The sequence below is a fragment of the Cydia fagiglandana genome, chromosome 11 (genome assembly GCF_963556715.1).
Source record: "Cydia fagiglandana chromosome 11, ilCydFagi1.1, whole genome shotgun sequence".
Taxonomy (NCBI): Eukaryota; Metazoa; Arthropoda; class Insecta; order Lepidoptera; family Tortricidae; genus Cydia; species Cydia fagiglandana.
Genome location: NC_085942.1, coordinates 19,190,818 through 19,217,654, shown reverse-complemented (window position 1 = coordinate 19,217,654; position 26,837 = coordinate 19,190,818). Strand labels below are relative to the sequence as shown.

The window sequence follows — 26,837 nt, the reverse complement described above, 5'->3', positions numbered from 1 at the left end:
AATGAAATGCTACCTACTCTGTTTTTAATTAAGGTTGACATTCCATCGAAACTGAGTGTACATCCTTGTGTACAGTCAGCAGCAGAAGTTGCTAAGCGGGCGAGGCGTTCAAAATTACCTTGACACGCTTTTATTCTCTTTACAATAAAGTCGCGTCAAGATCATTTTGAACACCTGGCCCGCTTAGCAACTTCTGCTGCTGACTGTACATTGCGCGGCTAGAGGATAATATATGTATAATTCACCGTACGTCCCACTGCTGGGCACAGGCTACTGCACGAGTGGGATTGGCCTCTAGTACCCACGCCTGGCCCAAAGCGAGTTCGGGACTTAATGCCTGTGCAGCGATGCGTGTGCGCAGACGTGCACTTGCACCTACGCGTTGTAACATACAGATTCTTATAAGAGACGGCATACCGCTTGCATGACGTGTGCGTGCACGGTTCCAACATTCTAGCATTTCTAGTGCACGTCTACAGCCTGGCAAAAGAGTAGAAATTAAAAAGTGGCAACACTGTAGTGTCGTCCCTTTCTCTTATATAAATTGATTAGAAAAAGACGACACTAGTGTTGCCACTTTTTAATTTCTACTCTTTTTTGCACACGCAGCCGGTGGGCTCTGGCCATTTAAATAAGTCTTTCAGGCCAAGTGGTACCGTTTACTTGAAACACATGTCAAATATTAAAGTACCTAGTTATGTATATAATATTTTAAAAAGAATATATACACATGGCAGTGCGTTCGTGGTTGTCTATGGATGTATTTATGTACAAAACATAATATACAATAATTATAACTAATCGAAGCTATAATAAATAATCTCTTGCTACGTTGTGACAATTATGCGTTTGCGTACCCCAATCAACGAGGATATTATTCGTGCATAAACTGTAGGGGGCAGCACAGGAGACGTCAGATTTTAAGCGCGAGGCGTAAATGTAAAGTTTATACTTCCAATGTAGCCCACAAGATGGCAGAACCTATTATACACAAGAAAACGTACGAGAACGGTAGATGCCAACACTTGCTTTGGCGTGAAGTTTTAATGTACAGTGAGCTGTGAACTTGCATAAGGAAATTATGAATGAATTTATTGGTAACGTCACGTCGCGCCAGTCACGTACGTATATTTCAAAAACATCTTTGACAATTCGCACCATCGCATATCCAGAAAGGAGGTAGCTTAAGTATATCGCCAAAAATACTCCTCATTGATTGGGGTAAGAGTAAATAGTGATCGCTTAATGGTGTACTAAATAACAGTCATTTATTGTGTATCCAATATCAAGGCAATTAAATCGTAATTAGTTTTACAGTACATCTGGTACTCGATTACGACACCCTGTGCTATAATAAGCACATTACGTAACTACGTCAAAAACTAAAAGGGCCATATGTACTGTAAAACTTTGTACGATACATATGCGAATAGATAATTTGCAACTCGTGTCGATTTAAAATACTCCCTTCGATCGTGTTTTAATTTATCGCGACTCGTTTCGTATTCCATATTTTTCGCACTTGTATCGTCATGTACTTCATGTACTAATATTGTTTATACTCGTAGCTATATATATTTTATTCAATTGCGTTCTGAACGTGGAGGTCTACTTTCAAATTTTCGAAAATAGTTTAAAGTGTGTCTATAGAAAGATATTAATGTGAGTGTGCTTTCAAATGGTGTATTCCCATTTTTCCCCGCCCCCCGCGACCGCATACACGAGGCGGGTACAAGTGGGAATGAAGCAAGTGCCTATTCCATCTGTGCACAAATGGGAATACACCTTTCAAATATTATAGATTGCAATATTAAGAAATAAATTATATCCTTCGTATTTAATGGAGAATGTGTACCTACTTTTTTGATATAATTTAATATATAATATATAATCTGCACACTAATAATTATGTAGTTTTATTATCATACGATACGATCATTTATTGATAAAAAATATTTTTACATAGTGTCCGTTTTGTATGGAAAAGTAGAAGAGTTCTAAAAATAAGACTCAGAAAATAATTAATTTGAAGGATATAGTCTTACTGGTTTTTTTTTTGTTTCATTTTTCTTAATAAATTATTTAGTGGAATACTATAGAATTGAGGGGGCTTTACATTTGGCACGACACACGCAACGGTTTACTTTTAAATTTTTAATGTATATCCTATGATTGTGAATTTAATAAAATTGTGACAAGACAGATAATATAATGTGTCGCATTTCTGCAAAGGCTACCATTTCGCCTTGTCAATAAGGAGATAAAACATATTAACAACTCAAAACCTCCGAAGTGATCTCTTTCGCTGAAAGCGACACAAAGTTTACAACAGACTAAATAGTTTTGTTTGTGGCAAATAATATAATTCATTTAAAGACGAATACAATCTTAAATATGATATAAATCTTACTACAATAAATAATAAGTGTTCCGTAAACAAAGTTTTGTACGGAACACTAAAAATTAATACAGTTATAACCTAAAAATAAGACTAAAACAGTCAAAATAAGTCAATATACAACCTTTAAGCCCATTCGGGATAATACAACGTAAAACGTAAATATTTCATTGGTCTTTACACTACTTATTTATAATTATTAATTAATATACAATATTAATTTCATACAAAATGACGCTATCAAAATGTAAACTTAACATCTAAGTAATTAAATATAAGGAAATATTAAAGTAAAATAATCACTTGTGACAAATAAATGCGTATACGCGAGATACAAATAATACTATTATTATGTTGAAGTTACATAATCATAATCATCATTTATCATCAAAAAGACATATACATATAAACGGATAAAAGGTAGCTTCCCAGGTAGGTGGAACCTTTTACCCGAAAAAGGAAATTATATGAAAGAATATAAGATCAATCCGATTTTATACATATAATATTATGGCGAATTTTCATACAAAACTGGGCCCGGTTACTGAAAGTATCTTAATAAAGCAACAAAAACTCTAGCTCTTAAAACCTCTAAATGGACCTAAATTATTCAACATTACAATTTCTTTTAACCCTTTGACCGCTAAATAAGTCAACTGACGCGCGCTACTACAGCCCAATATGGGTTATTCCCACTTATGGGTAACTACTAGTTACCCATAAGTGGGAATAACCCATATTGGGCTACTAGTTACTAACTACTGGGAATTTTTATTCCCAGTAGTTACCACCAAACCGAGTTAGTGGTAACTACTGGGAATTATTTTTCCCAGTAGTTGTTACCAGTGGTAAAAGGTGGGGAAAATATTCCCAGTAGTTACTACTGGTAAGAACTTGGTGGTAACTAGTGGGAATAACCACCCAATATCAACCTTCGTGCATTCTGACAAGGTTACGCGTCTCGCACTCGATAGACGTGGCATTCAAAGGTTTAAATTGTCCATACATTAGGTATAACTTGTATATTTTATATTTGACCTTGAGATCTCAATAAAGATTAAATAGAGATCACATTTCGAGCAGTCGATTATAGTTATGTATCAGACTCTGGTACAGTCGCCTAGTATTTATTTTTGAACTTATATCTAGTGAATACGCGTTACATATTATACATATTACGCGTTACATACATACAAGTTGAGTTGACTGTACACGATTTCCGAATTATCTCTCATACTCCGTTATTGACCGAATGCAAATTTTATTGTTTCGCAATACATCATTGCTATAGGTACAAGAAAATATGAAAAATAAAAGTGAATGTAAAAAAAACTTGATGTTAATTTTAAAAAATAGGGAAATACTATGTCCAGTGACTAATAAAAATAGTAGTACTCACACAAACAGACTTTTGTAAAACGAATTAATTCATTAGATTTGTTTGTTTAGCAAGGTTATGATAAAACGCATGCCAAAACTTCAGGGAAAGCCTTGCAATCATGTTTAAACTTACCGCCGCAAAAGTATATAGTTTCAGATAAAAATTTCGAAATTTCCTTAAATGATGTTCGGGAAACTAATGCGACTCTTATAAGGATATCTTTGCCAACCCAATCAGAATGGATCCCATGCCAGAAGTGTGAAGATATACTTGGGGTTTAGCAGAGCAAAGTGTACCATTAACTTTTTTCAAGATATATGGGCTATTTCTACTGATATTATTCATTTTAAACAAGAAACAGTGACCTCAGTTTTCCGTATAAAATTTAAGTTTGTTTTATGACGGCCAATACAACATGTATGTGAAAATGCGTCGCAAAACTGACATAATTTTCCGGACATTTTTCTTTCAAAATCAATAGTCCTCATGATTCTGTTATTTCTAATAACATAACTAACGCAAAAGTTGTTAGTTTTTTTGAAAAAAGTAAACAGTAAACTTTTTTCTAAATACATATACCCCTTAACCGCTCTACCGTGCCGTTTTGTTAAGGATTCACTCTCGGCGCGGAGCTGGCACTGTGTCATGGTGGGCACTAGGAAACAGATCGAAGTGCCCCTGCGGCCCCAGGCCCTACTAATGTAAATCTAAAGATGCAAAGAGCACGGAGCGGATATTACAGCTACAGACCGCATGGTGGCCTAGCGCGTGTGTGCGGGTAGCAGCTCCACGTATTTAGCGAAGAGCCCCGATGGCCCCACGTCTTACTAATGTAAGATTTAAGAAATTATGTCGGAGGTTATACAGAAATACACGGAGCGGATATTACAGCTACAGACCGCTTGGTGGACTAGCGCGGGTGTGCGGGTAACACCTCCACGTAGTTGGCGGGGAATAACCCGAACAGTCCCTGCGGCCCCACGCCCTGCCACCAGCCCGCGTCGATCTGCTCGATGTGCGTAATGATGTCGCCCAGGTCGCAGGTTATACAGAAATACACGGAGCGGATATTACAGCTACAGACCGCATGGTGGACTAGCGCGGGTGTGCGGGTTACAGCTCCACGTAGTTGGCGGGGAAGAGGCCGAACAGCCCCTGCGGCCCCACGCCCTGCCACCAGCCCGCGTCTATCTGCTCGATGTGCGTAATGATGTCGCCCGGGTCGCAGGTTATACAGAAATACACGGAGCGGATATTACAGCTACAGACCGCATGGTGGACTAGCGCGGGTGTGCGGGTAACAGCTCCACGTAGTTGGCGGGGAAGAGGCCGAACAGTCCCTGCGGCCCCACGCCCTGCCACCAGCCCGCGTCGATCTGCTCGATGTGCGTGATGATGTCGCCCGGGTCGAACGTGATCTCCGACTCGTCCGCTGTTAAATCATAAATCATTAATTTTTTCGTGATAAACTAGTTTAACATACAAAAGTAACATGATAAGGTTTATGACAAACATAATTACATATTGTTTACCGCGAAATGGGCTAGCCTCAGCATAATGCTGACCCGAGATTCGGCGCTGATCTTCCGGCGAGTCCATTTTTTTTTTGTTAACAATACGCAACAGTTTATTGACACTATTTGCCACACAAAAAATAAGATGAGAATTAAAACATAAAAATAACATTACAAAATCGGCCAAGAGCATGACGGGCCATGCTCAGTTTAGGGTTCCGCAGTTACCATTCTGTCAGAATAGACTAAACAAACGGGGGCTATTAGTAAGTATCATGTACGTCATGTACATCACAAGCATAAGGGGAATCTTTTTAAGACTTTTTGCAATAGCTCATAAACGGCTGGACCGATCATGTTCGCCTTAGTTTCCATTGAAAGTATTTATTAAGATTTGAACATATTAAGAATTTTTTCATATGTATATTTTCGATCCATGGTTCAAAATTTAGAGGAGAGAACACATTTTTTTTCTTTCGGAGCGATTATTTCCCTAAATATTCATTTTATCATAAAATTATTGTTGGAGACCCTTATTCGTTTTCGCCTTACTCGGCTTGGTGGTAACTACTGGGAAAAAAAATGCCACCTTTTACCAAGCCGAGTTGGTGGTAACTAGTGGGATTTTTTTCCCAGTAGTTACCAGTGGTAAAAGGTGGGAAAATAATTCCCAGTAGTTATCACTGGTAAGAACTTGGTGGTAACTAGTGGGAATAACCCGTTTTGAAAGACCTATCCAATGAAAAAAAATATAGCACTTTGATTTTGGGGACATTGTCACATTGACTTTGGGACCTTTAACATCTCCAAATTATTGACCATAGAGAAACAATTTTATAGAAGGAACTTACCTGCTTGATAGTCATATAACGCCCTCGCAGTAAGACCGGGGTCATCGTCCAAGTCTTCGTATATCGTGCCCTCCTCCTCTAGGCCTTCTGGTGACACATCTGCAAATATTCATCATGATTTACACATCGCGCGCACCCGAGCTGCGTACATCTCCATTGTTAGTAGCTCGGTACTACTTACAGGGCTAACGGGTCTTATTTGAAATGTTTGTAATTTTTGGGCAAATGTGTAAAAGTCGGAGACAACCCTAATGTGTTCTTTTACGGTGGCGGCATTTACGCAAAGATCAAAGGCGTCGGTCCATTATTACTTTTTACACTGTGGTTTTACAATGTCATATAATCACAGAAAAAATAAAAGTACTAACGTACAGAACGGAAACTTCCTACAAAACCGAAGTTTGACAGCGGTTCAGGGTCGAATCATGCTATCCCTTTCTAATATATGGCACTATCCCTTTCGGCTTTTAGGGTTGTCAAAATTCAAGTGATTATCTTATCTGTGGTCGTGCACGCAAAAGGAAGTCATGTGGTGCCCACCCTAATAATTGCTCGGAGCAATGCTGAGCCAAGCGGAGCCGAGTTTGACCGAAGTCAGGAGTTTCGCAGCCCTGATATAATGTTGATATAATATTACCTAACATAAAAATCTAATTTGATAAAAATGAAATAAACTCACCATCACTAGTATTAGTCCCATTAGCCTCCTTCTTGTAGTGAACATTCTCTATAACAGTATTCTGTCTGCTCAGCTCCGCTTTCCCATTCTCCTCCGCTATATTATTCTTACTGTACGGCGATCTCTTTATAGTACTAAACTTATTGTCGCTATCATCATCATCGTTTTCATTCGAACTCGAATACGATGCGTCGAACATGTCATTCTCTAAGATATTTTGTTTGATCATAGGTTCACTCTGTTTTAGCGAATCGGCTATAGGTCTGTACTCGTTTTCTTTGAGTTCTGCATAGTTTATGGCACTAAAAGAGGTTGGGTTGTTTTCGGTACTTGGACTTAAGTCGACTGTGGGGTCTATTATAGGTTCGTATTGTATTTGCGAGGGGCTTTCTAGGCTCATTTTGATTTTGTCTATGTTTTTGAGGGGGCTCGTTTTGGGCTCCTGCGGCTCGGTGGGGGTTATTTTGTGGGGGGAGCGGTTTGAGGGCGAGAGTGGGGGGAGGGAGGTGGGTTGTGGTTGTGTGAATGTGTTGATGCGTTGCGCGATGACCGAGCTGCGGACGGGCTTCTCTGGTATACTGTTCGATCTGTGGAAGAATTAATGAAAAATGAAAATATTTGTAACACAGGCGATACAGTTTGTTTACAACTTATTTTAATATTGCGATTCAGAAAAGGGATAGAAGTCAAGTGTAGCGAGTGGTCCAAGAGTAACTAAAATAAAAAGCTACTATTGAACCAGAACGCTTGTGATGGTTCCAAATAGAAGCTGTTCTCCTCTACAAGGTCGCATTTCACCATCGATTCTTGTGAAATTTTGTAAGCAAACACAAATTTATATACAACTTTTTTTGCTGATTTTGGAAGAGTTTAAAATCTATACAGTTTTAGCGAGGATATTCAGGATATGCAACTCACAGAGCCTCTAGTTAGCTGACTTACTTGGGTGTAAGTTGTCCCTGAGCCAAGTTCTGTTGGAACAGGGCCCTGGCAGAGGCCGTAGAGGTTCCGATAAGTTGCCTCGCCTCCTGTGACCTCTGCCTCCTGAGTGCCTCGCTCGTGGACACGCCGGTGGGACTCGTGGGGTCTGGACTCGCCACTCTACCAAAACAAAATATAGTCATTAGAAATAGCAATAAATATTATTATTATATTAGATATTTGTTCCTGAGTCATGGTTGTTTTCTATGTATGTAAGTATTTATATATATCGTTCTCTGAGTACCCACAACACAAGCCTTCTTGAGCTTACTGTGGGACTTAGTCAATCTGTATCAGAATGTCCTATAATATTTATTTAATATTTTATATTTTAATATTGGTAATATCCCCCTAAGGCCCACCCATACAAATGAAAAATCCAATATTTGCCACCGAAAATTGAACCTAAAGTGTAGGAAATATAGAGTTGATTTTGCGTTGTTTGTAAATTGAACGAAACAAAGCAAAAGCGACTCTGTTCCAATTGAATATGATTTAAATTTCATCGAACTGAAGAAGTACTATAGGTAGGACCTTGGGATTCACAAAAGATGCATTATTAACTCTTTGTTATATGTAATAGTGAATAGATTGCTAATAAAAATTTTGGCAACCGTATTGTGATCTAAATAAAAAAGCGCTACAACTTTTCAAATACCCTGTATTCTAACTTACGGGACCTTAATTCAGCACTAAAATTCCAGCCTTTTCAGACCATTGTTCTGGTTAGGAAAAATATAATACAAAGATGGTCAAAGGTTATGTATGTAACGAACATTCTCAAACTAAGGCCCACTTGCACCATTCTCCTAACCCGAGGTTAACCGGTTAAACCGTTAACCCAGGGTCAAATAGTACAGGTAACCATGGTAACTCCAGGTTTAACTGGTTAACCCTGGGTTAGTGAATGGTGCAAGTGACCCTAAGGGTGGTGAGAATAAGTCAAGCACTGTAATGGAAAAATATTTAGATAACAAAATACTTCTATGAAGCCGGACGGGCGATTAAATCTGTGTCTCGAATAGTGTCGATGGACTGTCAAGTTGGCAGCGATTCCGTGTTGCCAGGGAGATAGGTCTGAATCCCTTCGAAACCAGTTCGATCGCCAACTAGTTCTTACCAAAATAATTATTATCATTCTCCATGAACGGGTAGGAATGTATAGATTGTCGAGTCTTCCTTTCCCTTTCTTAAAAATATCATACCGTGCTTGTCCAGCAGCGTTTACCACGCTCTGTTCTAATTTCCGTATTTAGAATTTCACGTCTGTTTTGTTAAATGCCTTGGGATTGTAACCCTGGCAACATCGAAGAGGAGGCACCGAGGGAGAATGATTCGGCCATTTTGGGACTTGGATTTTCTTCCCCGACCTAGCCGGGCTCGGCTTTATATTAAATAATTGGGACAACGTTCTCATCTTTGGTAAGTAATCTTACATTCGTTTGTGAAGACCGTGAAATTCGGAATCTGTTGTTGGATTATGCGATTATTGACGTGAACCGTTTATTTCAGCCTGCCCTCAGGTGTACCTTGAGGTTAACCCGTTTCCCGAAAGGGCGAACCAGGAGCGTCCTGGGCACTTCGGAGTTGATATTCGATCACTCATAAACCCCGGCAAGACGATTTTCCTCCGACAGGTAAGGCGTCGTTCATATACTTTTGTCAGAAATTGTATGGCGTGCCATGCGGCCACATAAAAGTATCCCGCGTAGCGCTGAATTCTATACTGTAATATAACCCCAAAGGGTTACGCATGGAAACCCTTGTTCCTATGTGAAACGGACTCTCACGTGGCACGGACCACAGATTCTTGGCGTGACCTGAGCCAGTGGAACTAATCCCGTACCCGGAATTTTCCAGGAGGTGTCTACTAGGGGCGCGGCCTTTGGTAGGCCAGATTCTGTGCCAGTCGACCTGTGCAGCTGGCCCCGCCAGAGTCGGAGCTATTGGAACCTCCGGCCATCTGGTCGAGAGAGAGAGCCGTCGACTGTCGCTACAGTGCAGCTAAGCCTTTCACTACTTTTTCCTAAACTGCGATTTTGGACTATTCACCTTTTAGTATTAACTATCCAATAGCGCAATCGACCAAGTATCACCAACAATAATTAAAACCCGGTTAGATAAATATAAATTTAGTTTACTATCAATAAGTCATTAAGTAGTGTTTAAGCTCAAAAGTGTAAACTTAACCAGGCCGGCAATTAAATTGTACCTGTCCACTATCGGGTTGTTTGTTTTATCCCCTTCAGGACCCTTAGTTTAAAAAAAAGTATTACAGTGGCGCCCGAATAGGTTTGGTGATATTTGGCTTCTTTCCCTCCAAAATTCAGCGAAGGTTTGAACTTGGTTGTTTTGTGCTATTGTATTTTAATGTAACTTACTTTAAAAATATTTAAATTTAATTGAGTTTTGGTTAGCAAGAGTGTCTAACCACATGTTTTTTTTCTGGCACAGTCAGTACCTACTGTTGTATTTCACTTCCATGTCATTTTACGGTACTAGGTTGATTTAGGGAAGAAAATCCACTGTTTACATTTATTTTTTTAGTTGTATTTATTTTAAGGACTCTTTACATCCACTTTTATTTTTATGAAAACATTATTTCCACTGTGTTTAATGTTATTTCATATTACTTGTTGACTCTTTAAGAGTGTGCTATACCTAAACTGGTGAACTTAAACTTGTTGTTGGTCGATAACGCTATAACATTCTTAAACTTATAAACTAGGTAATTATTTCTTTTCGGGGAAAAATATAAGGAAAATACATTTAATATTTAATAGTGATAACCTTTACTACTGTAACAATGGCGAATGAGACCGCTTTGGAGGAGCGTCCAATAGCTTTTAATCTCTTAAAAAAAGATGAACTCGAGTATGAAGTGACGGTGCGCCTCGGGGTACCACTGACTACAGTGATGGAGCTCCGGAGCCAGCTCCGGAAGTTGAATCAGGAGATTCCCACTGACGAGGTCGCGGATTACAATGGTGACGTCAAGGAAGAACTGGACATAATATCTGCAAAAATGGACGACCTTCGTGACCAACTACAGTCACCAACACAGCGTCGTACTTCCTTGAAGCTTCTTAACCGCGTACAGGCGGTTGCACACCATCTTTACCACCGTCTAACCCGCCTAACACCAGCTGAATCAGAGGCCTCAAGGCATTGTGAATTAAGTGATCAGTTGGATAAACTACTATCTCGCCTTGACAATGTGTTGATTAATTTTAGAAGTGCATTGTCAAGGGATGTCGCACTCGAGGTTGACAAACCGAATCCTACTGCCTTACCAGCATGCACAAAACACCATAATTTGGTGCAAAAATTAAATTTAAAATATGATGGCAAGACCTGTGTCAAAGCTTTCTTACGTAAGTTAGAGCAAGTGCGTGTGTCACGTGACATACCGGATTCAACCTTATTTCGCTCCGCCTGCGAACTATTCACGGACGAGGCATCCTCGTGGTTTAACGGAATCTGTGATCAAGTACACTGCTGGACGGACCTGAAGGCTGTGATGATCCGTGATTACCTCCCATTAGATTATAATGTCCGACTTATGAGGGAAATACGTGCTAGGACGCAGGGTTTTGATGAGTCAATAGTTAACTATGTCAGCGTAATGCTTAATTATTTTTCCCGTTTAGAGACACCCTTACCAGAGGCCGAGAAATTGAGTATATTGGTACAAAACGTCAGACCATTCTATTCTAAACAATTGGCATTATTTAAAATAGAATCTATAGGTGAACTTAAAGATCGTTGTCGGCAGCTAGAGGCCGCCACTCAAAGCGCCAAACGTTTTGCCGAGCCTGACAGAGATTTAAGTAAGTCACTGGCCCATGATTTGGTTTATAAGCCACTCACAACAAAAACTGTCTCGGCAGTGCAAGCATCGGCTGACTTTTGTGTGCGGTGCCGCGTGGACGGTCACACCTTGAAAACTTGTAAAGCAGCTCCTAAACTCGTTTGTTATCGCTGCGGCGAGAACGACGTAACAGCCCGTACTTGCCCTAAATGTGCGTCCACACCTAGTACGTCAAAAAACTAATAACGCCGAGTCAGGGTATGGCTGATCCGGTTTCCACAAAAAATACTAAAAAATATAAAAGTAGAATATTTATTCGCACGCCTATATTTAGTAATCCCAGAAAGCCCACTCTAGAAAACCATACACAACTCAATAGTTATTTTAATAACAAATACCCTAGCTCTTCAGCACCCATTACCCTACTTAACCATCACTTACTTGCACCTAATGCTGTATCAACTTCATTGACAACAAAAGGCCAATGCCGCCCATTACATACCATATCGATGCCAATTAATAAAGCTAACACCCTTAACCCGCTCACTACCGCTGTTATACCCACGAACATAACTCCACCCGCTTCACTTCCCTATCCTACCCCTACTAACCTCACTAACACCCTTAACCCGCTTACTAATGCTTTTACCCCCACTAACATAACTCCATCCGCTTCACTTCCCTATCCTACCCTTACTAACCACACTAACACCCTTAACCCGCTTACTAACGCTTTTACCCCCACTAACATAACCCCACCTACTTCACTTCCCTATCCTGCCCTTACTAACCTCACTAACACTCTAAACCCGCTTACTAACGCTTTTGACCCCTCTAACAACATTACCCCTCCCGCATTATTTCCCCATCCGGCCTTTACTAACCTAACTAACCCCTTAAACCTCCTTACTAACGCTTTTGTCCCCACTAACTACATAACCTTACCCGTTTTACCCCCCACAATCCCTATTTCGCAAAATAACTTGACTTACCCACTTAACAAAATTTACCATAATGTAAATTACTGTGTAGAAGCACTACCTAAAGCCCCCACAGCCCATATTTGGCAAAATAACGTAACTTACCCAAATTATGAAATTTACCCAAATGCTAATTATTGTGTAGAGGAACCGACTCAATCCTCCACGACACGTATTTATCAAAATAACGAAACTTAATGTAGGACGATGTAATGGAAAAATATTTAGATAACAAAATACTTCTATGAAGCCGGACGGGCGATTAAATCTGTGTCTCGAATAGTGTCGATGGACTGTCAAGTTGGCAGCGATTCCGTGTTGCCAGGGAGATAGGTCTGAATCCCTTCGAAACCAGTTCGATCGCCAACTAGTTCTTACCAAAATAATTATTATCATTCTCCATGAACGGGTAGGAATGTATAGATTGTCGAGTCTTCCTTTCCCTTTCTTAAAAATATCATACCGTGCTTGTCCAGCAGCGTTTACCACGCTCTGTTCTAATTTCCGTATTTAGAATTTCACGTCAGTTTTGTTAAATGCCTTGGGATTGTAACCCTGGCAACATCGAAGAGGAGGCACCGAGGGAGAATGATTCGGCCATTTTGGGACTTGGATTTTCTTCCCCGACTGGCCACTGTAATACTTTTTTTTTAAACTAAGGGTCCTGAAGGGGATAAAACAAACAACCCGATAGTGGACAGGTACAATTTAATTGCCGGCCTGGTTAAGTTTACACTTTTGAGCTTAAACACTACTTAACGACTTATTGATAGTAAACTAAATTTATATTTATCTAACCGGGTTTTAATTATTGTTGGTGATACTTGGTCGATTGCGCTATTGGATAGTTAATACTAAAAGGTGAATAGTCCAAAATCGCAGTTTAGGAAAAAGTATTGAAAGGCTTAGCTGCACTGTAGCGACAGTCGACGGCTCTCTCTCTCGACCAGATGGCCGGAGGTTCCAATAGCTCCGACTCTGGCGGGGCCAGCTGCACAGGTCGACTGGCACAGAATCTGGCCTACCAAAGGCCGCGCCCCTAGTAGACACCTCCTGGAAAATTCCGGGTACGGGATTAGTTCCACTGGCTCAGGTCACGCCAAGAATCTGTGGTCCGTGCCACGTGAGAGTCCGTTTCACATAGGAACAAGGGTTTCCATGCGTAACCCTTTGGGGTTATATTACAGTATAGAATTCAGCGCTACGCGGGATACTTTTATGTGGCCGCATGGCACGCCATACAATTTCTGACAAAAGTATATGAACGACGCCTTACCTGTCGGAGGAAAATCGTCTTGCCGGGGTTTATGAGTGATCGAATATCAACTCCGAAGTGCCCAGGACGCTCCTGGTTCGACAAATCGACGTGCGATTGTGGGCCGTAATCCACGTCCTAGGGAAGTCCTTAGATTCCCTTCTCCTTACACCGTTCGGCTGGTGACACAGCTCGAGGGCGAGCTGGAATTTTACTCCTTCGTCTTTTGCCTCTGTCGTAAAATTCTCCTGGTTAGGGGGGTGTGTAATGGAAAAATATTTAGATAACAAAATACTTCTATGAAGCCGGACGGGCGATTAAATCTGTGTCTCGAATAGTGTCGATGGACTGTCAAGTTGGCAGCGATTCCGTGTTGCCAGGGAGATAGGTCTGAATCCCTTCGAAACCAGTTCGATCGACAACTAGTTCTTACCAAAATAATTATTATCATTCTCCATGAACGGGTAGGAATGTATAGATTGTCGAGTCTTCCTTTCCCTTTCTTAAAAAATATCATACCGTGCTTGTCCAGCAGCGTTTACCACGCTCTGTTCTAATTTCCGTATTTAGAATTTCACGTCAGTTTTGTTAAATGCCTTGGGATTGTAACCCTGGCAACATCGAGGAGGAGGCACCGAGGGGAGAGTGATTCGGCCATTTTGGGACTTGGATTTTCTTCCCCGACCTAGCCGGGCTCGGCTTTATATTAAATAATTGGGACAACGTTCTCATCTTTGGTAAGTAATCTTACATTCGTTTGTGAAGACCGTGAAATTCGGAATCTGTTGTTGGATTATGCGATTATTGACGTGAACCGTTTATTTCAGCCTGCCCTCAGGTGTACCTTGAGGTTAACCCGTTTCCCGAAAGGGCGAACCAGGAGCGTCCTGGGCACTTCGGAGTTGATATTCGATCACTCATAAACCCCGGCAAGACGATTTTCCTCCGACAGGTAAGGCGTCGTTCATATACTTTTGTCAGAAATTGTATGGCGTGCCATGCGGCCATATAAAAGTATCCCGCGTAGCGCTGAATTCTATACTGTAATATAACCCCAAAGGGTTACGCATGGAAACCCTTGTTCCTATGTGAAACGGACTCTCCCGTGGCACGGACCACAGATTCTTGGCGTGACCTGAGCCAGTGGAACTAATCCCGTACCCGGAATTTTCCAGGAGGTGTCTACTAGGGGCGCGGCCTTTGGTAGGCCAGATTCTGTGCCAGTCGACCTGTGCAGCTGGCCCCGCCAGAGTCGGAGCTATTGGAACCTCCGGCCATCTGGTCGAGAGAGAGAGCCGTCGACTGTCGCTACAGTGCAGCTAAGCCTTTCACTACTTTTTCCTAAACTGCGATTTTGGACTATTCACCTTTTAGTATTAACTATCCAATAGCGCAATCGACCAAGTATCACCAACAATAATTAAAACCCGGTTAGATAAATATAAATTTAGTTTACTATCAATAAGTCGTTAAGTAGTGTTTAAGCTCAAAAGTGTAAACTTAACCAGGCCGGCAATTAAATTGTACCTGTCCACTATCGGGTTGTTTGTTTTATCCCCTTCAGGACCCTTAGTTTAAAAAAAAAGTATTACAGTGGCCACAGTTGGTGGAGTGGGGATTCGATTGATACAGGAGATGCGAAGCCGATCAAACAGCGGTATTACATGTTATCTCCGTACAAACTTGCAGAGCTCAATAAACAGCTAGATGAGATGCTCCAGCTGGATGTCGTCGAGCCAAGCAGCAGTCCATGGAATAACCCGGTGACCATGGCCCCGAAATCAGATGGCTCCTTTCGATTCTGCCTGGACAGCCGAAAACTAAATGAAGTTTCCAAACACGACGCTTACCCCCTACCACTAATTAATCAAATTCTTAATCAACTAGGGAACGCGAAGTATTTGTCATCCTTGGACCTTAAATCAGCCTTTTGGCAAATAGGCTTAGATTCCAAGGAATCCATGGAAAAGACCGCCTTTACGGTCCCTGGCCGCGGTTTGTTCCATTTTAAAGTAATGTGTTTCGGCCTTACCTCAGCCCCAGCAACTCAGCAACGCTTGATGGACATTTTGTTTGGTCCAGAATACAACGGCCGTATTTTTATATACTTAGACGACATAATAATTGTCTCTGAAACGTTTACACAACATCTAACCCTACTTCGCCACGTACTAGAACGACTTCGATATGCTAACCTTACAATAAACCTATCTAAATGTAAATTCTTTCGTAGGCAACTAAGGTACCTAGGTTTTCTTGTAGACGAGTACGGCTTACGCACGGACCCCGACAAAGTCAAAGCGGTGGTGGACTTCCCCATACCGAAGAGTCGGAAAGATGTTAAACGCTTCCTAGGTACGGCGTCGTATTACCGCCGATTTATTAAAAATTTCAGCAACATTGCTGGACCTCTCAATCAGTTAACGTCCACGCGAAAAGGCGCTCCACCTTTTCGTTGGTCCCCAGAAGCGGATCAAGCTTTTAATGAGTTAAAAGTAGCAATGACCACGGCCCCAGTTCTAGCCTGCCCAGACTTCTCCAAATCATTCTCGGTTCACTGTGACGCTTCAGATTTCGGCATCGGGGGAACTCTGACACAAATATTTGAAGGAGAGGAACACCCACTGGCGTATTACAGTCGATCCCTCACGCCTCAAGAAAGAAATTATTCCGCCACTGAGAGAGAAGCTTTGGCGGTGGTCAATGTTGTAGAACACTTCAGACCATACCTGGAAGGAAGTCGTCAATTTAGGATTGTTACAGACCACGCCAGTTTGAAGTGGTTCCTTAATCTCAAAAACCCCACGGGGCGCCTCGAAAGATGGGGTTGTCGTCTCTCACCTTATAACTTCACAATCGAGCACCGGAGAGGCTCAGAACATATCGTACCGGACGCCTTATCAAGGGCAGTTCCCATCTGTTTAATTGATACAAACACCACTAATAATGACCCTTGGTATTCGCAGATCTATAACAAATGTGAATCCAACCCAGGATCGGTACCTAATTATCAATTGTTAAATGGTCGCCTTTATCGCTACACCAAATCAAAGAATGCCTTAACTACCGATTTCGAGTGGAAAGAGGTGATACCAGTGGAATTTCGTGAAGAAATCATGCATGCTAACCATGCAGTCCCCACTGCTGCACATTTAGGTACCGCTAAAACGTATAACAGGTTAAAACTTCGTTACTCCTGGCCACGGATGTATGAAGATGTAGTCCGATACGTCGCCAATTGCTCGGTGTGTGCCGCTTATAAACACAGCCAACAACCGACTCCAGGCTTCATGGGAAGTGCGAAAGTTTGCAGTCGGCCCTTTCAGTGCCTCAGTATAGACCTGGTTGGACCGCTACCACCCTCAAGGAAACTAAACACTTATATATTGGTAGTAGTATGTTGTTTTACTAAATACTGTATGTTGTTTCCCTTGAGACGTGCAACCGGGGCTGTAATTTCCCAGAGATTAGAAGATCATGTATTCATGATCCATGGTATCCCCCAAACAATTATTGCGGATAATGCATCCTACTTCACCGGCGGGGACGTTCAGAAGTTGTTCGCCAACTACAATATCCCACAACTACACTACACCCCCGTTTACTGTCCCCAGGTCAACACCGTAGAGCGTTACAACAAGACCCTAGTAACAGCAATATCAACGTTCGTTGAATCGGATCATCGCTCGTGGGACGTGAATATTTCTCGTATACAGTTCGCTTTAAATACCTCAGTCAATGAAACAACATCATATACTCCGTTCCTGCTCGTGCATGGACGCCAAGCAGTACCGGATGGCACAATTTACGACGACCCCGAGGAGGTCGACGAAATCGTTTTTTCCCCCCGGGGAGAGTACCTCGACAAGATTAAGACCCTTAGGGCCATTTACCCGACCGTGAAGGAATTATTACAGAAAGCTCATGACCGCAACATCAAGTATTACAATGATAAACGTCGTGATATAGAATTCAACGTCGGAGACGAAGTGTGGAAACGCACCTTCAAGCAGAGCAACGCCGGTAAATACTTCTCGGCGAAGCTAGCACCCAAATATGACAAATGTCGCGTCATTCGGAAAATATCCCGTTTAGTCTACGAGTTGGAAGATGAGAATGGGAAGCGTCTGGGTAAATGGCACATAAAAGACTGCAAGCCAAGTTCTGTCCACACCACTTGACTCCTGTAACGAGACGTACCAATACTCCACAATCCGGGTAGTCTATTATCTTTTGGGAAAGCGCTTTATTTATTTATTTTTTTTATTTTGTTTGTCCATTGAAGCGACGTTGGCTTCAATTTTTTTTTGTTTTCTCTTTGTTTTGTCCCGTAGGCCTAGATGCGATTGTTTCCAGCGACGGCCCCGCGGACTCAATTGATGCCAAGGGACAAATCGACGTGCGATTGTGGGCCGTAATCCACGTCCTAGGGAAGTCCTTAGATTCCCTTCTCCTTACACCGTTCGGCTGGTGACACAGCTCGAGGGCGAGCTGGAATTTTACTCCTTCGTCTTTTGCCTCTGTCGTAAAATTCTCCTGGTTAGGGGGGTGTGTAATGGAAAAATATTTAGATAACAAAATACTTCTATGAAGCCGGACGGGCGATTAAATCTGTGTCTCGAATAGTGTCGATGGACTGTCAAGTTGGCAGCGATTCCGTGTTGCCAGGGAGATAGGTCTGAATCCCTTCGAAACCAGTTCGATCGCCAACTAGTTCTTACCAAAATAATTATTATCATTCTCCATGAACGGGTAGGAATGTATAGATTGTCGAGTCTTCCTTTCCCTTTCTTAAAAATATCATACCGTGCTTGTCCAGCAGCGTTTACCACGCTCTGTTCTAATTTCCGTATTTAGAATTTCACGTCAGTTTTGTTAAATGCCTTGGGATTGTAACCCTGGCAACATCGAAGAGGAGGCACCGAGGGAGAATGATTCGGCCATTTTGGGACTTGGATTTTCTTCCCCGACCTAGCCGGGCTCGGCTTTATATTAAATAATTGGGACAACGTTCTCATCTTTGGTAAGTAATCTTACATTCGTTTGTGAAGACCGTGAAATTCGGAATCTGTTGTTGGATTATGCGATTATTGACGTGAACCGTTTATTTCAGCCTGCCCTCAGGTGTACCTTGAGGTTAACCCGTTTCCCGAAAGGGCGAACCAGGAGCGTCCTGGGCACTTCGGAGTTGATATTCGATCACTCATAAACCCCGGCAAGACGATTTTCCTCCGACAGGTAAGGCGTCGTTCATATACTTTTGTCAGAAATTGTATGGCGTGCCATGCGGCCACATAAAAGTATCCCGCGTAGCGCTGAATTCTATACTGTAATATAACCCCAAAGGGTTACGCATGGAAACCCTTGTTCCTATGTGAAACGGACTCTCACGTGGCACGGACCACAGATTCTTGGCGTGACCTGAGCCAGTGGAACTAATCCCGTACCCGGAATTTTCCAGGAGGTGTCTACTAGGGGCGCGGCCTTTGGTAGGCCAGATTCTGTGCCAGTCGACCTGTGCAGCTGGCCCCGCCAGAGTCGGAGCTATTGGAACCTCCGGCCATCTGGTCGAGAGAGAGAGCCGTCGACTGTCGCTACAGTGCAGCTAAGCCTTTCACTACTTTTTCCTAAACTGCGATTTTGGACTATTCACCTTTTAGTATTAACTATCCAATAGCGCAATCGACCAAGTATCACCAACAATAATTAAAACCCGGTTAGATAAATATAAATTTAGTTTACTATCAATAAGTCGTTAAGTAGTGTTTAAGCTCAAAAGTGTAAACTTAACCAGGCCGGCAATTAAATTGTACCTGTCCACTATCGGGTTGTTTGTTTTATCCCCTTCAGGACCCTTAGTTTAAAAAAAAGTATCACAGTGGCCAATCCAGTGCCACTGTAATACTTTTTTTTTAAACTAAGGGTCCTGAAGGGGATAAAACAAACAACCCGATAGTGGACAGGTACAATTTAATTGCCGGCCTGGTTAAGTTTACACTTTTGAGCTTAAACACTACTTAACGACTTATTGATAGTAAACTAAATTTATATTTATCTAACCGGGTTTTAATTATTGTTGGTGATACTTGGTCGATTGCGCTATTGGATAGTTAATACTAAAAGGTGAATAGTCCAAAATCGCAGTTTAGGAAAAAGTAGTGAAAGGCTTAGCTGCACTGTAGCGACAGTCGACGGCTCTCTCTCTCGACCAGATGGCCGGAGGTTCCAATAGCTCCGACTCTGGCGGGGCCAGCTGCACAGGTCGACTGGCACAGAATCTGGCCTACCAAAGGCCGCGCCCCTAGTAGACACCTCCTGTCGGAGGAAAATCGTCTTGCCGGGGTTTATGAGTGATCGAATATCAACTCCGAAGTGCCCAGGACGCTCCTGGTTCGCCCTTTCGGGAAACGGGTTAACCTCAAGGTACACCTGAGGGCAGGCAAAGATGAGAACGTTGTCCCAATTATTTAATATAAAGCCGAGCCCGGCTAGGTCGGGGAAGAAAATCCAAGTCCCAAAACGGACGTCCTAGGGAAGTCCTTAGATTCCCTTCTCCTTACACCGTTCGGCTGGTGACACAGCTCGAGGGCGAGCTGGAATTTTACTCCTTCGTCTTTTGCCTCTGTCGTAAAATTCTCCTGGTTAGGGGGGTGTGTAATGGAAAAATATTTAGATAACAAAATACTTCTATGAAGCCGGACGGGCGATTAAATCTGTGTCTCGAATAGTGTCGATGGACTGTCAAGTTGGCAGCGATTCCGTGTTGCCAGGGAGATAGGTCTGAATCCCTTCGAAACCAGTTCGATCGCCAACTAGTTCTTACCAAAATAATTATTATCATTCTCCATGAACGGGTAGGAATGTATAGATTGTCGAGTCTTCCTTTCCCTTTCTTAAAAATATCATACCGTGCTTGTCCAGCAGCGTTTACCACGCTCTGTTCTAATTTCCGTATTTAGAATTTCACGTCTGTTTTGTTAAATGCCTTGGGATTGTAACCCTGGCAACATCGAAGAGGAGGCACCGAGGGAGAATGATTCGGCCATTTTGGGACTTGGATTTTCTTCCCCGACCTAGCCGGGCTCGGCTTTATATTAAATAATTGGGACAACGTTCTCATCTTTGGTAAGTAATCTTACATTCGTTTGTGAAGACCGTGAAATTCGGAATCTGTTGTTGGATTATGCGATTATTGACGTGAACCGTTTATTTCAGCCTGCCCTCAGGTGTACCTTGAGGTTAACCCGTTTCCCGAAAGGGCGAACCAGGAGCGTCCTGGGCACTTCGGAGTTGATATTCGATCACTCATAAACCCCGGCAAGACGATTTTCCTCCGACAGGTAAGGCGTCGTTCATATACTTTTGTCAGAAATTGTATGGCGTGCCATGCGGCCACATAAAAGTATCCCGCGTAGCGCTGAATTCTATACTGTAATATAACCCCAAAGGGTTACGCATGGAAACCCTTGTTCCTATGTGAAACGGACTCTCACGTGGCACGGACCACAGATTCTTGGCGTGACCTGAGCCAGTGGAACTAATCCCGTACCCGGAATTTTCCAGGAGGTGTCTACTAGGGGCGCGGCCTTTGGTAGGCCAGATTCTGTGCCAGTCGACCTGTGCAGCTGGCCCCGCCAGAGTCGGAGCTATTGGAACCTCCGGCCATCTGGTCGAGAGAGAGAGCCGTCGACTGTCGCTACAGTGCAGCTAAGCCTTTCACTACTTTTTCCTAAACTGCGATTTTGGACTATTCACCTTTTAGTATTAACTATCCAATAGCGCAATCGACCAAGTATCACCAACAATAATTAAAACCCGGTTAGATAAATATAAATTTAGTTTACTATCAATAAGTCATTAAGTAGTGTTTAAGCTCAAAAGTGTAAACTTAACCAGGCCGGCAATTAAATTGTACCTGTCCACTATCGGGTTGTTTGTTTTATCCCCTTCAGGACCCTTAGTTTAAAAAAAAGTATTACAGCACTTACTTCTGTTCTTCAACCTTAGCTCTCCTCTGGGCGGCTAATTCTTCTTTCCTCCTGGCGTCCTCTTCTGCCTTCCTCTTTTCCTAAAATATATCATTAACACGATTAGAACAGTCCTAACATTTGTATATTGCCGAGTACTGTTGAGTTAGAGGTATAATCTCTAGCCGCCCATACGTCAAACCTTGCCAAGCAAAATGGAATTTTATTTTGTCAACACAAAGTTCAAATTAGAATGGAACAGGAGACCTTTTTATAGGTCTCTGGGCGGCTAGAGGATAAAGTCGCTTGATACGAGTATATTTTTAGAACATAAACACTAACCCCCTTATTCATAATAAATAAATAAATTGTGTAGCCGGTGTAGCCGTAGAATAATAAATAAATAAATAAATAAATAATTTTCATAAAACTTACGGGTCTGATTTAGTTATGTTTCATCCCTTTCTTACAAATACATAAGTCAAAATGGCAGATAAATACAAACGATTATTAGTTCGTTTTTTTTAGCATTAGAAAGAACTTGGAAGAAAGTAAGCTATCTTGACATGTCCTTTAATCAGTAGCTATTACTTATGAAAGCAGAAGAATATAAATGATCGTATTAGATTCATAATTGTTACATATTTGCCGTAACTTATTTTTAAAAGTGTTTTTCAATTAAAAGACACATCAGGATTGTTTACCTTATTTCTAATGTTAAAAAAACGAACTACAGCTAATTGAGGTTTGTAGTTCGTTTATGAATAAGGGGGTTAACCCTTAGAGCGGTTTCGCACTACTTCCAATCCGAATCCGATCCGAACCCGTGAAAATATGGTCCGGTGTAGCCGTAGAACTATTTTTATGGTAAGTTACGCACTAGATCCGATCTCTGTCATCCGATTTCTTTCCGTCATTCTAGAATCTCCATTCTGGAGATGTTTGACGGACCGAAGTAGGCTTAGTATTATTTGTATGAACGCTCGCGCACTGCGTCCGAGGTAAAGCCGAGCGACGTGCGAGCAGAGGCAGCGGGGCGGGCGGGGTGTCGTGAGATGGCAGGCATCCAGTGTATAGTGTACTAGTGCGTAAGCGAATATCCGAATTCGGTCAGAGTTTTCTAGACCCATAATTTCACGGGTTCGGATCGGATTCGGATCGGACGTAGTGCGAAACCGCTCTTAGGCATGACCCGCCACGCACGATAGGAGTCGCGTTCAAAAGACTACTCAGTATCAATTTTATTAGGTATAAATACTATGAACTACTTAGTTTATTTTTATTATCTTACCTCTTCTCTCCTTTTCCTTTCTGCTTCTACTCTCTTCTTCTCTTCTTGTTCTTCCTTCAACCAGAACTGGTCGCGCTCTGACGAATTGATTTCTTGAACTGAAACAAGAGTTACTTTTATATAGTGCTCCAAAACTATTAGAAATAATAGGGCCATATTTATTTGCCGACGTGCATATATGTTAACCCTTTGCCAAAGGCGTCAAGTGACGCGCTCGGCAAGAATTGGCGAAGGCAGTACTTTTTACGAAAGCGACTGCCGTCTGACCTTCCAACCCAGAGGCCCTTATTGAAATTAGTCCGGTTTCCTCACGATATAGTAAACTATAATATAACGCACCTCTCCGTAAACTTTGCCTACTTTTATTAATCTCTTCACTAACATTCAACGACGTCACACCAAAGTGTTTGCGAACTAAAAGTTGTGCCATTTAGGTTAATTTTAATAAGTAAACACTTAAGAAACACTCACACTGCCCTTTACAGTGAAAGTAATAATGAATTCAGCAGTAAATGTTTACAACTCTTTGTAAAAACAACTTTGTTGACAAGTTAAATGTCGTTATTTGTGATTATATAACAGTAAATATCGGATCATCGTTTCATAATTCTTGGACGGTGTTGGTACGGGCACAGACTTTAATTGTTGAGCCATTTAGGGTTTACTTTACATTGGAGATGTCATAGCGTTAGTATTGACAACCAAATTAGCTTGAACCATAAGGGCCACCACACTAGCGTCTTTTGAGCATCGGCGTCCAGTCAGCGCTATGAAAAATGGCGTCGCTGCGCAGTTGCGCCAACGTTGTATCGAACAGCAACCAGAGTTGACTAGACGCCGACGCTCGGGAGACGCTAGTGTGGGGTAGCCCTAAATGGCTCAACAATTAAAGTCCGTGACTATACATTAGGTAGGTACACCAGTTGTTACCTACGGCCAGCAATACCTTCACTGACACCCACTAATAGCTTGACTGTACAAGTGTACATTGCTTATTTAATAGATCCATTTTCTACTGATAGGTATGCATAGAATAAAGAAAGATGATTTTTAAATATTCCTTACAAATGGCAAAACGTCACCACTTTAGAGCAGTAGACATGCGTTTTTTTGTAAAAAATACCTTGTGTTTTTGTGATTACACAGCCCCTATTGTCTTTAAGCTAAGGCGCTATGGTAGAGACATCATTTTTCGTGGTAAAAAATACTGCTTCAAATGTTACCTGGGTTAACTTTCTGATAAGCCGTTCCCACGGGCCCGCTAGGGGGCAGTTCCTCATTCCTCCCAGACTTGAAATTAAAGTTAGAGCCGGCTTTCGCCAACTTCTCCAAAATCAATCTCTCCTCGAGGTCATCTTCTGTACGAGCGTGCATGGTTAGGTGGAAGCCCGTGAATAAAGAGGCCACGTGTTTGATGTGGTTCGCGCAGGTGCCTTTGCGAACCGTTGGGGCGCCTTCGCCCTGAAAGGGAAAGAAATTGTGTTGGGTATAACAAGATTGAGCGTTGGTAGAAGGAAAGCCAAGGTCGTAATTCAAATCAATAAAGTGCGCGTCGACTGTACAAAGACTTGTCGGCGCGCTTAATAGAGGCTTCTGGTGACCAGAGGGCTGGCCACTATTTCGCCCAGCGTATTAGCATCGCTATACAGCAGAGAAATACGGCTAGCCTTCTGGGCACCTTGCCCGTTGACGGCGAACTGGGGCAAATTTTTTAACTATAGTTTTGTAAGATTTATTGTTTGTTTATTTCTTTCTTTGTTTTTCTCTAAAATAAATATTGCAATCATTAAAAAAAAAATGTAATAGTGGATGTCAAAGAAATAAAGAAATTAGATTTTGATTTTTGACTGTTGTCTTGGTTAGGCCCCCGGAATGATGCATAATACAAGGTCATGTTGAATAAAGTTTGAGCGGTCAATGAGTTCTATTATCGAAATCTAACTAGAAACATTCAACAACAAAATAAAAATCAGCACAAATATTATGCCGATGCCACTCACAGATAAGCAAACAAACATTCTTGTCCCTCCCATTATACAGAAAACAGTCTTATCTCTTATCACTCACCTGCCAGTTGATAAGCACATATTTAGATATACTGCTGTCTGGGACGTCTAACTTTAGAAATGCGTATTGTATTTTGCCACTGTTGAATTCATCAATCAGCTCTATTAGGCCTCCGTCTCCTTTGCTTACAAACTTTAGGTCACTGGATAAGCCGTCATAGCCAAATAGAGCCCTGAAATAGAAAAATTAACATATGAAGTAAATAAATATAAGAGTAAACATTACGGGACAATCTTATACAATTCAAACGCTCACAGGTAGCACCTTATGTTGTGGGTATTTTGCTAAATGTAATTATGTATATTTAGTAATTAGTCTTAGAATATAATATATGTTGATATGCCCTGACAGGGTAACCATGCATGCACTTAATACAAATGTAATACCTTAATGTACTTAACCATGGTTCTGCAATAAATGAAATGAAATAAGGCTTGCAAAATTAGGGCCAATACAAACAGACTGCAGGTGGCGCAAGACTGGTCATTGTGGCACTCTTTGGGGGGAAGGCCTATGTCCAGCAGTGGACATCCTCTGGTTGATATGATGACAATCAGACTGCAACCTGACTGCAATTTGTATGGGGACTGCTTGTCAACTGCAATGTCCATGTGTAGTTCCCATACAAGAGGCAGTTGGGTTGCAGACCGTCTGTACCAGCCCTTAGAGATGGCTATATGGGGAACAATATTTTAAATTGAGGTCAGCAGTTAATTATAAAACTGATCTGTTATTTAACAATAAAATACACCAATAATGCAAACATTTACATGAATCATTTGCGTTTGTAATGCTTTTGTTGTGCTTGTGGCTGAAATAATGTATGTAATGTATAAAATAATGATTCTAATGATTCATAATAGACAAACTTCATCTCACAAGTCCGATGTGCCAGTATATCATATTACATGAACATTGTCCCAACATTTACACAACTCACAGGGGGGGATCATATTACAAACAGGTTCAATTAAAACTATAACTATGCAGCACATATGGCTGCTTTAATAAAGGAAAATAGTTAATTTTCCTTACTGGTATAAGGAAAATGGATATAGAATAGTTAATCAAGTGAATTTTCTGATCTGATAAAACTACATTGCTATAACTGGAAAGTTGAAAGAACATGAATTTTACATCAATTTCTGAATAAAGCCACATAACATGTTTAATCATGAATACCGCATAGTAATACGAGTTTTCATTTCACGTAGTGAAAGGTTGTACTATTTAGAAGCATCTCCTTGTTTGAATAGAATGCAATTGTTGATACCATTGTTACAGCTAATATGGGCGCATCGTGGACACAACTCTAATTGATTCATTTAATTAATGCAGACAAGCTCGCGTTTATTAAATCGGCAAGTAGGTCGCTGTTGTGTAAAACTATAACTTGTTAATACGCACCAGTCAGTATCAGTTTTCTCGTCTAATACGTCCTTCCACGCGGCGACTAACGCGTCCTTGTTTTTATTCAAGTTTATAGCCATTTTACATTATTCGTATTAACGAATTGAACACTGTAAAAAGCAAAATCTCTGTGAAATCGTTAAAGCCGACGAACGGGCGGGCTGACTCACAACAATTTCGACCGACAACAGCCATAGACTAGATAGACCGATGATAATTTGACGACAGCTAGAACATTTGTTGCCATATGTA

At 41.5% G+C, this 26,837-nt stretch overlaps 1 protein-coding gene and 1 long non-coding RNA gene across 2 annotated transcripts; one reads left to right on the top strand and one right to left on the bottom strand.

The window, feature by feature from the left end:
* Positions 1-885: 885 nt before the first annotated feature.
* Positions 886-26,785, bottom strand: LOC134669126 (drebrin-like protein). Its single transcript, XM_063526667.1, has 10 exons — positions 26,583-26,785; positions 25,176-25,347; positions 24,332-24,569; positions 23,109-23,206; positions 21,839-21,918; positions 7,766-7,924; positions 6,824-7,410; positions 6,145-6,243; positions 3,154-5,211; positions 886-3,107 (listed from the first exon to the last, which is right to left on the bottom strand). The coding sequence occupies exons 1-9, from the start codon at positions 26,663-26,665 to the stop codon at positions 5,060-5,062; spliced, it is 1,668 nt and encodes a 555-aa protein (XP_063382737.1). The 5' UTR covers positions 26,666-26,785; the 3' UTR covers positions 886-3,107; positions 3,154-5,059.
* Positions 13,957-15,387, top strand: LOC134669127 (uncharacterized). Its single transcript, XR_010098861.1, has 2 exons — positions 13,957-14,802; positions 15,026-15,387. It is a non-coding gene; the product is annotated as an uncharacterized LOC134669127 (long non-coding RNA).
* Positions 26,786-26,837: the final 52 nt, after the last annotated feature.

Coding starts and splice junctions, on each gene's coding strand:
- LOC134669126 (XM_063526667.1), bottom strand. CDS start 26,665: ATGGCTATAAACTTGAATAAAAACAAGGACGCGTTAGTCGCCGCGTGG. Junction 7,411..7,765: donor CAGGGACAACTTACACCCAA/GTAAGTCAGCTA, acceptor ATTCTTCCACAG/ATCGAACAGTATACCAGAGA. Junction 6,244..6,823: donor TGGGACTAATACTAGTGATG/GTGAGTTTATTT, acceptor GAATATTTGCAG/ATGTGTCACCAGAAGGCCTA.